Source organism: Diabrotica virgifera, chromosome 9 (assembly GCF_917563875.1).
Source record: "Diabrotica virgifera virgifera chromosome 9, PGI_DIABVI_V3a".
Classification (NCBI taxonomy): Eukaryota; Metazoa; Arthropoda; class Insecta; order Coleoptera; family Chrysomelidae; genus Diabrotica; species Diabrotica virgifera.
In genome coordinates, this window is record NC_065451.1 from 181,646,313 (window position 1) to 181,660,305 (window position 13,993).

Genomic DNA, 13,993 nt, shown 5'->3' on the forward strand with positions numbered 1-13,993 from the left:
CATTAACATAATTATTTATACAGGGTGTTCAAAAAAACATTTTTTTAATTAAAATAATTGAGACAAAAAGAAGAATCTATGTAATTTATTTAATTCCAAATACGTTTTACTACTGTCAGAAAACGGATTTTTGCTTAATAGTGCAGTCACTGAAGGTGGATATGAGCTATTACCTCCGATTTCGTTGAACCTCCATCGATTTGTATGAAAATTGGTGAGTGGTTAGAGGATATCTCAAGGAACAAAGGTGACATGGTGCCAACTTGCGCTTTTACCCTGGGGGTGGATGCCACCCCTCCTCGGGGGTGAAAATCATTTTATTAAAAATAACCCCACAACTCGATAGAGGGACAAATTATAAGCAAAATTTGTTATATAAAGTTATTAAAATAAATCAAAACTTTTTGGGTTATTAAAGATCAAAGATTTTAATTTTTAGTGAGAAAAATGCATGTTTTTAACCGATTTTTCATAAATAACTCAAAAAACTATAAGTTTTTACAAAGAAGTTATTATTATCAAAATTGAGGCTAATAAAAAATCAAATAAAGTCCTTACTCGAAAAATCTTTCTTTGTTAACTAAAAGTAAGTTATAGATAATTGAATGTATATTTCTTTCGTCGAGTACCCAAATCTAAGTATTCAAGCTTAAATACCGGCAAAATGGTGCATTTTATAACATAAACTTATTAAATATTTGTCAAAGTTCATAGAAATATCTATCAAATAAGCCCTCGAACAAGTTGATAGCATTAAATTTATGCACCAAAAATGTTTCAAAATTTATCTTTTGAAAATTTTACCAAAAATTTTTATTGTTTTTTTGTAAATAACTCCGTTAATTTTTAAGATATCAGGTTCACCTAAAAAGTATTTATAAATTGATTCCAAGAGCTATTAAAAAATGTCAAAATTAGTTTTTTAAACCTCTGACTTTTTTAACAATAAAAGGTTAAATGGCCCCGGTTACATGGTTCTCCCAGCAAAATTGAAATTTTAAACGTTTCTATCTCGGTTATTTCTTACTCTACGGAAATAGTAAAATAGGTATAGTATTTACAACAGAAAAAAATAAAATTTAGTTAAATATCATTTTTTACGTATATTAGTATTTTTGGAGTTACTATAAAAAGAAAATGAAAAGTACGATAATTTTAAAAATTCTGATTTTGTTAAATTGTATCTTTTTTTCAAAAATATGCATACTAAACCGGTGAAAATTATTGAAATCATTAACTATGTTAACCTAAAGAAATTCTTGTGAGGATTACTACAAATTTTAATTTTTGTGAAAATGGCGTATGTTTTATTTTTCACTTTTTCCTAAAAAAATCGAAAGGGTTCTCTTATTTTCATCATAACTTGCTTAATTTTGATGCTATTAACTTTTACTAGGACTCACTTGATAGGTACTCCGAAGTACTTTGACAAGTGTTAAACAAGTATATTCTATAAAATGCATCGTTTTCCCGTTATGTAAGTTTGAATACTTCGATTTGAGTACTCGTCGAAAAAAATATCCATTCAATTACCCATAACTCACTTTGAAATAACATTAGTTTAGTTTCTTAAGTGGGAATGTATTAAATTTTTTATTATCTTTAATTTTGAAAATAATAGTTTTTTTACAAAAGCTTATAGTTTTTGAGTAATACGTGAAAAACAGCTTTAAAACATGCATTTTTTAAGAAAAAATGAAATTTTTGATATTTAACAACTCAAAAAGTATTGATTTATGTTAATAACTTTATATAATAAATTTTGCTTAGAAGTTGCCCCTCTATCGATTTCTGGTATTTTTTTTATTAAAAAAAATTTCACCCCCGAGAAGGGGTGGCATCCACCCCCAGGGTAAGAGCGCAAGTAGTCATCATGTCACCTTTGTTCCTTGAAATATCTTCTAACTACTCACCAATTTTCATGAAAATCAATGAAGGTTCAACAAAATCTGAGGTGAAAACCTTCAGTGACTCCGCTATAAAGTGGGTGGCAGCTTAAAATTTGAATTTAAGCGAAAAAAAAAATATTTATTTGTCAAATAAACATTTTTTCCCGTTTTCTGACAACATTTAAACGTTTTTTGAATTAGATAAATTACATACATTCTTCTTTTTTGTCTCAATTATGTTAATTAAAAAAATGTTTTTTTGAACACGTTGTATAAATAATTATGTTAATGTTTATATTAAGGAATAGAGAATTGAATACCCTTTCAAATGAGCTATCACATGACCCCTATTCTCGTTTAAAAAAATCATCGATTACGTCATCACGCCCAGATGGATGACGTCACTAGTATGATATATATGCCAGAAAATCAGAAATTAATAATAAAAATCGACCTGTTCCGGGATTTTTCCTTAAAGTCGCCGGTTTACGAAATAATGAATTTATGCGTTACAAGCAAGCAGCAAGCAAGCAATTTGATTTAACCCGACCTGTGGGATTTGTTCACCCTCTCGAAGGAGTACATTCGGGTGTAACAAGTCATTGGGGCGAGGTGTTTTGACCCGAGTTATACAGGGATCACCCCACCTCGCTCCAATGCCCCAGGCCATCCCTTTCCCCCCCATAGCACGCTGATGCGCGATGGGGGCACAACTATCGTAGCCAAATGCTCTTCACAATGGAACCCTGGGTAATAAGATTCCACTGTGGTACCCTAATCGAATGCAAAAAACTAGGCCCAGCGTGATGCGCTCTATGCCTTTATCTTCTTAATAACTTATCCGCGGTACTAAAAATTGCTTGCTTGGGCCCCGAGTCATCGTGCCGAGCCCCACTGAGCCCTGTTGGGCCCTGCTGGGCCCCGCCCGATGACTCGATGCTCTAATTTTTTTGTGTTTTTGGTTTTTTTAATTTTTTTGGGGGCTTTCGCCATTTTTTATTTTATATAAATTTTTTTGGGGGCTTAAAGCCCTTCTAATTTTCTAATATTTGCTTACCTTGGAGGTGGTCGTGGTACTTGGACTTCGTGGGTAACGCTATCTTCGGCACTTGTTTCGAGCTACGAACACACTACTATCACTTATCACTTTTAGTTTATCCTATAATTTGTTGTTTCGGGCGTCTGTGCTTCCATCGGTGGAACTCGTCGTATCTTAGCGTCTCTCGCAGTATGTAATTTGGGTGATGTTCTAACTCTGCGAATTTGACCCTTGCCTTGTCTGTCATGGTTTCTGTGACTCTCACCTGTTGGAGTTCTCTGAACAGGAATCTTTCAGCTACATATCTTGGGACTCTGACGGTCTCCCTCAAGCTGTTGTTATGGACTGCTTGGATCTTCTTCTTGTGTGTATTACATACGTGTCCCCATGCGAGAGACGCATAAGTTAATACCGGTAGGATTATACTATTTATCAATCTTAACCTTGTTTTGAGTGTTAGTTTACTTTTTCTGCCTGTGAGTCCTCTTAGATTCGCTCTTGCTATGTTGGCCTTCTGGACTGTGGCTTCTACGTGTTTTTGGAAGGTTAATCCTTTATCCATAATGACTCCTAGGTATTTGGCTTCGTTTTTCCACTCGATGGGCCTGTTCTGCACCCTCAATTGTTCCTCTGGCTGCTGTCTCCTTTTCTTGTATAGAACCGCTTGTGTTTTCTCTGAATTTATGGCTATCTTCCATTTGATACACCATGCTTCAATTTCTTCTAGTGCAGTTTGTAGGTTGGTCACTGCTATATCTGCGTTTCTATGCTTGGCCGCTATTGCTGTATCGTCGGCGTAGAGGCTCATGAGGGTACCTGGTGTTCTAGGCACATCTGCGGTGTATATCGTGTACAGCAGGGGTGACAGGACCGCTCCCTGTGGTACTCCAGCCTCCGGGATTCCGAGTTCGGACAGGACTTGTCCTATCCGAATCCTGAACCTCCGGCCGCCCAAGTACGACGAGATTAGCCTCGTCATCGCTCCGCTGTACCCGTAATCCCGCATTTTGAATAGGAGCCCCTTGTGCCAGACTCTGTCGAATGCCTTGCTTACATCCAGGAACGCTGCTCCAGTGTACTGCTTATCATTGAAACCGGCTCCTATGTACTCGGTTAGCCTGAGGACTTGTAGTTCGCTGGAGTGCTCTGCTCTAAATCCGAATTGAGCCTCTGGGATGATATTTAGTCGGGTTGTTTCCGCTTGCAGTCTGCTGAGGATGATTCTTTCCACTATCTTGCTGATCGCTGGAAGTAAGCTGATTGGCCTGTAGTTCTGTGGGAATGTGTGATTCTTGCCAGGTTTTGGAATCATGATGACACGGGCCTCTTTCCATCTGTTTGAGAATGTCTTGAATCTTAATATTGCGTTTATAATATTTGTGAAATACACTATAGCTTTTCTGGGCAAATATTTGAGGGCTCTGTTGGTTATTTCGTCGAGGCCAGGCGCTTTTCTCGGTGAACTATTTTTGATATGTTCATTGATTTCTTCCGGTGATGTTGGGGGGATGAAGTCCTCTGGGTCTTCTGGTCCTTCTTCTTGTTCTTCGACTTCTTCCAGGAAGTCGTCGTCTTCGTCTTGGTGGAAGTTCAGTCTGCATTCATCTTCGAGTGTAGTCCTCATCGCCTCTGCTTTGTCTTCTATGGTGTATACCATGCCGTATCTTCCATGTAGTGGGGGGATGGGTTTCCTGTCGCTTCTCAGCATTTTCTGGAGCTTCCAGACATTTCTCATGTTTGAGTCTTGTTCTTCCATCTCTTGTACGAAGTTGTCCCATTTTTCGATACGGTGGAGTTTTAGGGCCGTTTGGACCTCCCTATTTAAAATATTTGCCCAGGATTTATCTACTCTGTTTCTTGTTCTTCTTGCTGTTTTCTTTGCTCTATTTTTTTCCCTTATCAACTCTTGTGTTTCTTGTGGTATGTCTTTGAACCTTCCCATGAATATCTCGACATCTTCCTCTGTTGTGCTGTTTCTAATTGCCTCTTGGATGATATTTTCGAACTCTAGGACTTTTCCTTCTATTTCTTCTGGATTGTTTATTACTGGCACTATGTTTATTCCTTCACTTACTAACCTTTTGTAGTTAGTCCACTTTATTTTCTTTTTTGTTCTTTTTGGCGGGTTTGTCTCTTCCCATGTTCCGATTTCTAGTAGGATGGGGTGGTGGTCAGTTGATCCTTCGTCCAGCGTGATTAATTCTGATTGCAGTCCTAGGTTTTTGGCTACAACTAAGTCGATGTGTGTCGGAAGTGCGTTTCCTGGGTAGTGGGTAGGTTCTTCTGGGCCCATTGCCATTGTGTCTTCGTTGTTTTCTATGTATCTGTTTAGTAGTCGTCCATTTCTGTTCGTAGCTCTGTCGTTCCAGTTGGGGGATCTTGCATTCAGGTCTCCTATTATGATGGATGGTTCGGCGATGTTTAGGAACGCATCTAGGTCATCGTCCATTAAAGGGTCTTGTGGTCTTACGTAGGCTGATGTGATCCTTATTGCGCCTTGCCTCATGTTAACTTCTATTGTTGTGGCTTCCATGTTGACCAGTGGTGGAGTAGTGTAACTGGTGTGTCTAATACCCTTCTTTACTAGGATGGCCGTTCCTCCTGATCTTCTAGTGAGGTCGTTCCTATATACGTCGTATCCAGGAAACTTTAGGTTGAAGTTGTTGGTCAGTTTTGTTTCCTGAATTGCTACGATGTCCATCTCGTATCTGTTGGCGAGTTCATCTAGTATGTTCTGATTTGTGGTTATGCCGCCCGGGTTCCAGGAGCCTATCCTCAAGTATCCCCTCTCTGCCATTAGTTCTGTGCCTGCCTGGTGCTGATTATCACCTCTTGGACTACCTTAGTCACGATGTTTGTGACCATCCTGACTAGGTACTCTTCGTCTGGGAGGGTTGGTCGGTTGGACGGTGTGTTGTTCTGCGCTGGTTGGTTTCCCTGCGTGGCTTGCGCGTAGGATACCCCGGTTGTCTGCTGTCTTCGGTTTGGTGGTGGTCGCTGTTGTGACCTCTGTGGTGGAGGCCTCCCCCAGGTTGGGCACCTAGGACATCCTCTGTAGTTGGCTGGGTGGCTCCCATTGCAGTTGGCACATGTTGCCTTGACTTCTCTGTCTCTCTGGCACTGCTTTGAGTGGTGTTCTTCGCCGCACTTCACACATCTCGGGTCCTTGTGACACGAGTTCTGGGCGTGATGGTACCCTTGGCAGTTGAAGCACTGCGTCGGTCCTGCTGCCTTGCGTAGGTCCTCTACCACAACTTTCATGTGGCACAGGTTCGTTACCCGCTTTGCTTTTTCCACGTCTTCCTGATCCAGTGTCATGACAAACATGGGTAGTGGCCTCCTTTTCCCTACTCTCGTAGACATGTTACGTGCTGTGTGGCAGGTTATTCCATATTGGTTTGCCATGTCTTCTTGGATTGCCTTCTCGGTGGTATTCGTGGGCAATCCTCGTAACACTAATTTTGGTTTCCTGTCTTCGTCGAGTGGAAAGGCTATCCATTGTAGCCTCTTTTTCTCTTTGGCGGCGTATGCTTCTGCATATTCCTCCACTATCCTTGTCATCTTTCTGTAGTCATCCGGGCTTTTAGCCTGGATGAGCGTCTCTCTGCCACTTCTGGAGATTTTGTTTGTGGTGATGATGCCTTTGCCCTGGGCTATGGTAAGAATAGCCCCTGTCTCGCTGACACTCTGTAACTTAATTACAGGCGGTTTTCTGTATGGTGTTACCTGGTTTTCAGGTAACACGGCTTCTTCGTCTTGGTTTGTTTCCATTGACACTGTATCAGTTTGACTGGAAGCGGCAAGCGCGTCCCTATCTGTGCTCGTGGATGGCACTGGTTCCTCGGGGAGGGGTAGCTGTACCTGGGGAGCTAGTTTCATGGCTTTTTCTTGGTTGGACGTCCATGCGGCGTCTTCCTCGTCGGTTAGTGGAAGGTGTGTCGCCAGGGGTGGAAACTCTTCCTTTCTCTTTTTCCTCTGTTGGGTGGACGCCTCCTTCGTCGAGGTGGTAGCCTTCTGGCTGGGTGGTCGAGTCTGCTCGGTGGTCATCTTTTTGGTGGCAGGCTGCTCTACTGGTGGCTTTTTGTCCGTCTTTTCGGGGTTTTTCTTCTCCGATTTCTTTGCGAGTTGTTTCTGGAGAGCTATCAACTCGTCGAATCTGGCATCCATCTTTTCGCTCATTCGTCGAATCTCCGTATTCAGCTCTTTGATCTCTGCCTTCTGTTGTGCGATCACATCTTCGTATTTTTTGTTGTTTGCATCAACGTTTGCTGCAAATTCTTTCATCAGGGTTCTGAGTCGGTTGATTTCTGCGTTGGCCCTTGTCAGCTCGTCTTCGCTGGCGGCATCCTCTTAAATCGGCTGACGTTTGGTAGTGCCCCCGCCTTCGGCGCCTGGGACGTCTTCGTCCATGTCCTCGACTTCCTGGGTGGCCTCGATGTTCTGGGAATCCTCGACTTCCTGGGTGGCTTCGGTGACGTTCTCGGTGGTCTCGACGTTCTGCGTGGAGTCCTTGCCTTTTGACTTCTTCTTCTTTTTTCTTATTCTACGATTTTGGATCGTAAAACCGTCTTTGCCATCTTCCTGGTCGCTCGAGTGGTCATCGCTGCTCTCTTCAGGGTGCTGTAACAGGAGGGACTCTTTAGAGTCTGCATATCTTGGCGGGGAAAGCGCCTTGGATCTGGGGGGTGACCGAGATCTGACTCGTGTCATCTTTGGTTGGGAGCGGTAACCTAACTTTTAGAAGAAGCCTTTTTTTCAGCCGATTGGCCCGACACCACATCGACTTCAGGGTTGGCTCCCTGCACAACAGCGCGGTAGTTCTCGTACCTAGACAGAACTAGGTACGGGATCCTCTTGATTTTCTCATTTATGCGTTACTTTATGGACGCACTGTATAAATATACTTCATGCAACATCTCGAGGGTCCATGCCATTATGGAATCAATAGCATAGGCGTAACCAGGGGGTGGTTTTGGGGGTTATAACCCTCCCCCTTTGGATGCACTTTGAGCTCTATACGCTTAACACCATTATTATTCCATACCCCTCAGAGACATTTAAGTAGATGTAATCGCCCCCCTTAGGATCATCCTGGTTACACCTCTGATCAATAGAGTACCTCCCGACTCCAGGTTGGCTCCATTTTGCACAAGAAGTTTTTCACTTTACTGTAGTAGTAGTTTTCTTAAACTATGGTTAGTCCGTGTTGTGAGGCCGGTCCCCTTTAAACAAATCAGAAGAGTGCCGGGCAAAATGTTTGAGCAGAAATTGTTTAAACAATTTTTTAAAAAACTCAAAATAGGTATCACCTTTTTGCTCCGGATAACATTTTTTTAGATTATTTTGAGTCATTTTAAGCAAAAAAAAGTCTGTTTTAATTTTTTTCACGTCAGTTTTAAGTTATAAGCTATTTAAAGTTTGAAAAACACGAAAATACGCATTTTCGAGGCCTGAAAACTCCTGTGTACCTAAAGTATTACTTTTAAGGTTGTCTGTTACACTTGTACTACATATTATACGTACTTACGCAAAAAACCCAACAAATACTTGACATTTACTAAAATTTTAAAATTTATTATTAATAAGGTTTTTTTTATAATTTATTTATTTATTCAATTAATTATTACCACTCTGTTATCATATAGTGCGATAGAGACGCACAGAATAGTGCGACGTGCGGCTGCTTAAAAGTCGGGGGGACGCGCAATATTAATAATTAAAATTAAAAAAGAACGGTGTAAATTGAAAGAAGCCGAGATTACTGAAATTAGTGAGGATATTTAAATTTAATGTTCAATTTAGATGCTATAGGTCTTGGGCCCACACTTAAAAATAAGTTTATTACCTCAAGTATGAGACCTTTTTATTCAGTTATTCATGTCGAGTCGGACAACTTTTCTATTTCGAAAAATTTTTGGCAGGGGGGCGTCTCGTAAATATAGAGGTTTCTAAACTTTGGTGGGTCCGACAACTGATGTACGCTTTCTATCGGTCTATTTTTTGTAAATAAATAACCATGTACCTATATACAGTGTATTCGTAAAGTGTGGAAACGGTCTATTATCTCATGACTTAATTATTTTCAGAGTTAAAGTTTTGACAGATAGATTTTTATTTTTAAATTTTGATTTTTTGACGTATATCCCATAATAGTGACATCATCTATTTGGGCGTGATGACGTCATCGATGATTTTTTTAAATGGGAATAGGGGTCGTGTGGTAACTCATTTGAAAGGTGATTTAATTCTCTATTGAGTAATATAAATACTAAAATTATTACTTATACAGGGTAGCCAAAAAATAATTTTTTAATTAAATTAATTGACGTAAAAAGAAGAATGTATGTAATTTATTTAACTCAAAATATATTTTACTTGTGCCAGAAGATGTAAACAAAATGTTTATTTCATAAATAAACATTGCTTTTCGATTATATTAAATGTCAAACAGCCACCCACCCGCCTTTTAGCAATTTGAACATTTAATTTAAGCGAAAAACAATGTTTATTTATGAACTAAATATTTTTTTTACATCTTTTGGCACAAGTAAAATATATTTTGAGTTAAATAAATTACATACATTCTTCTTTTTGCGTCAATTAATTTAATTAAAAAATTATTTTTTGGCCACCCTGTATAAGTAATGATGTTAGTGTTTATATTACTGAATAGAGAATTAAATCACCTTTCAAATGAGCTACCACACGACCCCTATTCCCATTTAAAAAAATAATCGATGACGTCACTATTATGGGATAGGTATACGTCAAAAAATCATAATTTAAAAATAAAAATCGACCTGTCAGAGCTTTAACTCTGAAAATAATTAAGTCATGAGATAATAGACCGTTTCCATACTTTACGAATGCACTGTATATTTAAGGACGTAGGAGCAACATTTCCAGCCAATTCTTTTTAAATGCATTCATTTTTTTTTCGAATTCTGAAAAAACTAATAAATAGTTTTGAAAAATTTAAACGCAGAATGAAATATTACATTAGATATTGCCAACGGCCGAAAGTCCCTCAGAATTAGTGGCGGCTTTTGGGGGTAGGCAGGATAGGCCGGGCCTACCCAATAATTTTAAGAGCTTTAAAATAGAAAAAGACATTCAAAAATTATGTTAAAGTATGTAAATAACTTTTCAATGTATTGAATCACTCAATACATTAGCGTCCGTTAAGACAACTTTGTTATTACCAAATTCACAGAAAGCATCGAATCGTATTCAGGCATTGTAAATATCATAAATAGGCCCGCTCGGAGCTGGCCGACTCCGCTCATATAAGATCTCCGTACAAAAAGCGTTCGAAGTGAAGCAGTTTGCCGGACAACGATTTTTATATTGTCGTGTTATGCCTGGTATATAGGCCCGATTCAAACTGGCCTTCGCTCACTTCGCCGTGCCTCGTTGCTACTTGTAACAATTATCGAATTGTAACGGACACATTTGCACAAAGCAAAGAGAGAAGAATAAACCTGCTCTATAAATAATAAACTATGTAAACTATTTGTATATTTTAGTTCATAATTTGATTTAGTTTTAAAAATATAATTAAATGTAAATCTGTTACAGGTTACAGTTAAAATACCTTCTAAGTATTTTTATAGTGTGGGAAATAGAGGTTGAACTTCGCAAAATGGACACAAGTCCGGTTTTATTTTACTTCTGGTATATCAAGGGGAGCTTATTATGAGACTAACTTTTTCTTAAAAAATTTCGCCGCGGAACCCCCATTTCATCCCTTTAAAGGGGGTAATTTGTGGTTTTTGCGAAACGTAGCCCTTCCTGTACGTTTTGCAAAAAATTTACTTAATAGTAAAATGAAGAGGACTATATTTCCTACCATTTATTTCCCGACAGCATATGTCTATCACCCACCGTTTAGCGGGGGTGGCGCCTTAAAGTTGACACATTTTTAAAAAAGATGTTTTAAAAAAAATGTAATGAACTGTAATGAAAATTAAGAAGAAACCCTAGGGAAATTAATCACAAGTAAGTGGCTGATTTTTTGGTATAGGTTTCATTTAAGGGGAATTGCCCATTTTTTAATTACGGGGTGTTACATTTTAAAAAACCCCTTTTTATACCATCTGAACCGCCTATGCTCTTTATTAAAATGCTTCATATATCATTTTGTGCAAGTTCTTATTATTACCCATGCATGGACAACAAAAGCGATTTCTTAATGCAACCCCTGTAGCCAAAAAAATAAATAAAGGGGGGTTGAAAAAAAATTTCCTACACTATTATACATAACAATAAAAAACTCTAACAAGAAGTAAAACCACTTCTATGTAAATTGGTATATTTATTAAAACTTAAAAAATCCCAATGGATTGAATAAAATATGTCCAATTCAGAACGTTTTCAGACCTATCGGTCCATCATCAGTGAATGTGCATACTTGCTAAATAGCCCCAGAACCAAACAATGGTTGAATTTAAAATTCAATTTACATTATTTAAAAATAATATTAAACAGGCTAAACGCCGATGTTAAAGGATATCGCCTATGGGAACATGGTGAAACCCTACCAAAACCTCAATCAACCATCTTAGGCCAACTTTGACTATAAAGACTTTATAGTCAAAGTTGGCCTAAGATGGTTGATTTAAAGTTGGCCTAAGATGGTTGATTGAGGTTTTGGTAGGGTTTCACCATGTTCCCATAGGCGATATCCTTTAACATCGGCGTTTAGCCTGTTCAATATTATTTTTAAATAATGTAAATTGAATTTTAAATTCAACCATTGTTTGGTTCTGGGGCTATTTAGCAAGTATGCACATTCACTGATGATGGACCGATAGGTCTGAAAACGTTCTGAATTGGACATATTTTATTCAATCCATTGGGATTTTTTAAGTTTTAATAAATATACCAATTTACAGAGAAGTGGTTTTACTTCTTGTTAGAGTTTTTTAACTATATGGTATACAGCCAACCTAGGGAACTTCCCTTTTAGTAGTACATAACAATAAATTTATATTTGCATATTATGTATTATTATACATTATACATAGCTATATGTAATTTGCTGGCTTGGCCTACCCAAAATTTTACCCCACCAGCCGCCACTGCTCAGAATAAACAAAAAGTTTCTTTTAAAAGAGATTAGTCTTCTCAGATCTCGAAAAAAATGAATGCATTTAAAAAGCATTGGTTAAAAATTTTGCGCCTACGCTTTTAATGAAATAAATCAAGTGCTTAAAATTTTTATTTTATTTTATAAAAATAAGTAATATTTTATAAAATTAATAGATCTGTATATTTGAACGGTTTATGAAGTGCATGTTTTGTTCAAATGGCAAAAGCGCATATTTGCTTGACTTTGATTATCAATTTTCCTGACCTTTTCTTGATAAATGAAACATAGGTTGAAATTCATAATTATACTTAATAATAGATAATAGGTATTGTTACATAAGTAGTCTTTTAATTCTATGTACTTAATGACAATTTTTACAATATTTATTTTTTTCTGTAAAATTATATATTATTTTTTCGAAATTTTAGAAATGTAGGTATACAAAATTAAGCAACTGGCCTTTAAACCACGGGTTCATTAAACTATGCTATGATAAAACTAGTTAAAAGTTATTAATAATTATCTCTTATGAAATTATTCTATAACGTGATGAAAAAGGTTGACTGTAATACTTTGACTTTTTACTAAAAGTTGTATATATTATCTAGGCCCTAGGCCATCAAGGTCGGTAAAATATTAATTATATCCACTACCTATATAAAATATGTAGGTACTTACATCCAATCAATGGCATTTGATCTCCACTAGGTAAAATCGCCTTTAAATCTTTTGACAAAACGGCACAACTAGGTTGATTATTTGCAAAAAACACCGCCGCCCAAAATAGGGCCGCAAAAAAGTTTACTTTCAGTTTGTAAGTCATTCTTAAGCGGACAAAATGTTAATGTTATCATCCAGATGCGACTCGAGTATTTACTATTTTATAAGAGTTGAGGAGGTAATGTAAACAGCAGACACCAGTAGAGGTCATGGTAAATAGAGATTGGAAAATATACAAGGGAATATCGATAATTAGTGCGACGGACAGTGTTTAAGAATATCTTATGACTAAGTTTTCAATCTAATAGCACATAAAATAACATTAAAAATATTACTCTACATCCCACCAGATTGAAAACAATGGGAACCTTCTCTGGTTACACATCCAAGGCTTCTAAAATTTGCAGGCCATAACAGATGCTGAAACTAGAGAAGATGAGGGAATTTTACAATTTATAATTCACGTCCCAACTGCTCAGCGTGGTAAAGTTACAACGAGAATGGTTCCCTTATTACTCCAATCAGAGTAAACATGTAAATCAAAAATTAATAACCATTTTCAATTTCGTTGCAACACGAAACCACAGCTGCATCATTATTCCAGTAATCAGAGAGTGCAGCAAGCATCTCTACCGGTTTCGAAACTTATTAGTCTCTCATTAGGAGGCACATATGCTGCTCTCTCTGACCCAACTAGGACAAACACCGGCGTGCAGTCACGGATTGCAACGAACGAAATGGCAGGGATGCCCTAGCGGCAACTGCTAGCAAAAAACTAAGTTTTCAAGAAGGTTCCCATTGTTTTCAATCTGGTAGGATGTACAGTAACATTTTTGGATGTTGTTTTATGTGCTATTAGATTGAAAACTTAGTTTTTTGCTAGCAGTTGCCGCTAGAGCATCCCTGCCATTTCGTTCGTTGCAATCCGTGACTGCACTCCGGGGTTTGTCCTGGTTGGGTCAGAGAGAGCAGCATATGTGCCTCCTAATGAGAGACTAATAAGGTTCGAAACCGGTAGAGTTGCTTGCTTCACTCTCTGATTGAACTGTAATAATAATGCGGCTGTAGTTTCGTGTTGCAACGAAATTGAAAATGGTTATTCATTTTTGATTTACATGTTTACTTTGATTGGAGTTCGAAGGGAATCATTCTCGTTGGAACTTTACCGCGCTGAGCAGATGGGACGTGAATTATAAATTGTAAAATTCCCTCATCTTACTTAGTCTCAGCATCCGTTATGGCTTGAAAATTGTA

The 13,993-nt window shown here is 37.9% G+C and overlaps 1 protein-coding gene across 1 annotated transcript in view; it reads right to left on the reverse strand.

Annotated features, from left to right (window-relative positions):
- LOC126891870 (glyoxal reductase-like) overlaps nucleotides 1-12,918 on the reverse strand; it is a 42,913-nt gene extending 29,995 nt beyond the window's left edge. Inside the window, exon 1 of the mRNA XM_050661202.1 lies at nucleotides 12,698-12,918. Within this exon, the coding sequence (XP_050517159.1) occupies nucleotides 12,698-12,842 (145 nt within the window). The 5' untranslated portion in view covers nucleotides 12,843-12,918. The remainder of the gene's footprint in view (nucleotides 1-12,697) is intronic.
- Nucleotides 12,919-13,993: the final 1,075 nt, after the last annotated feature.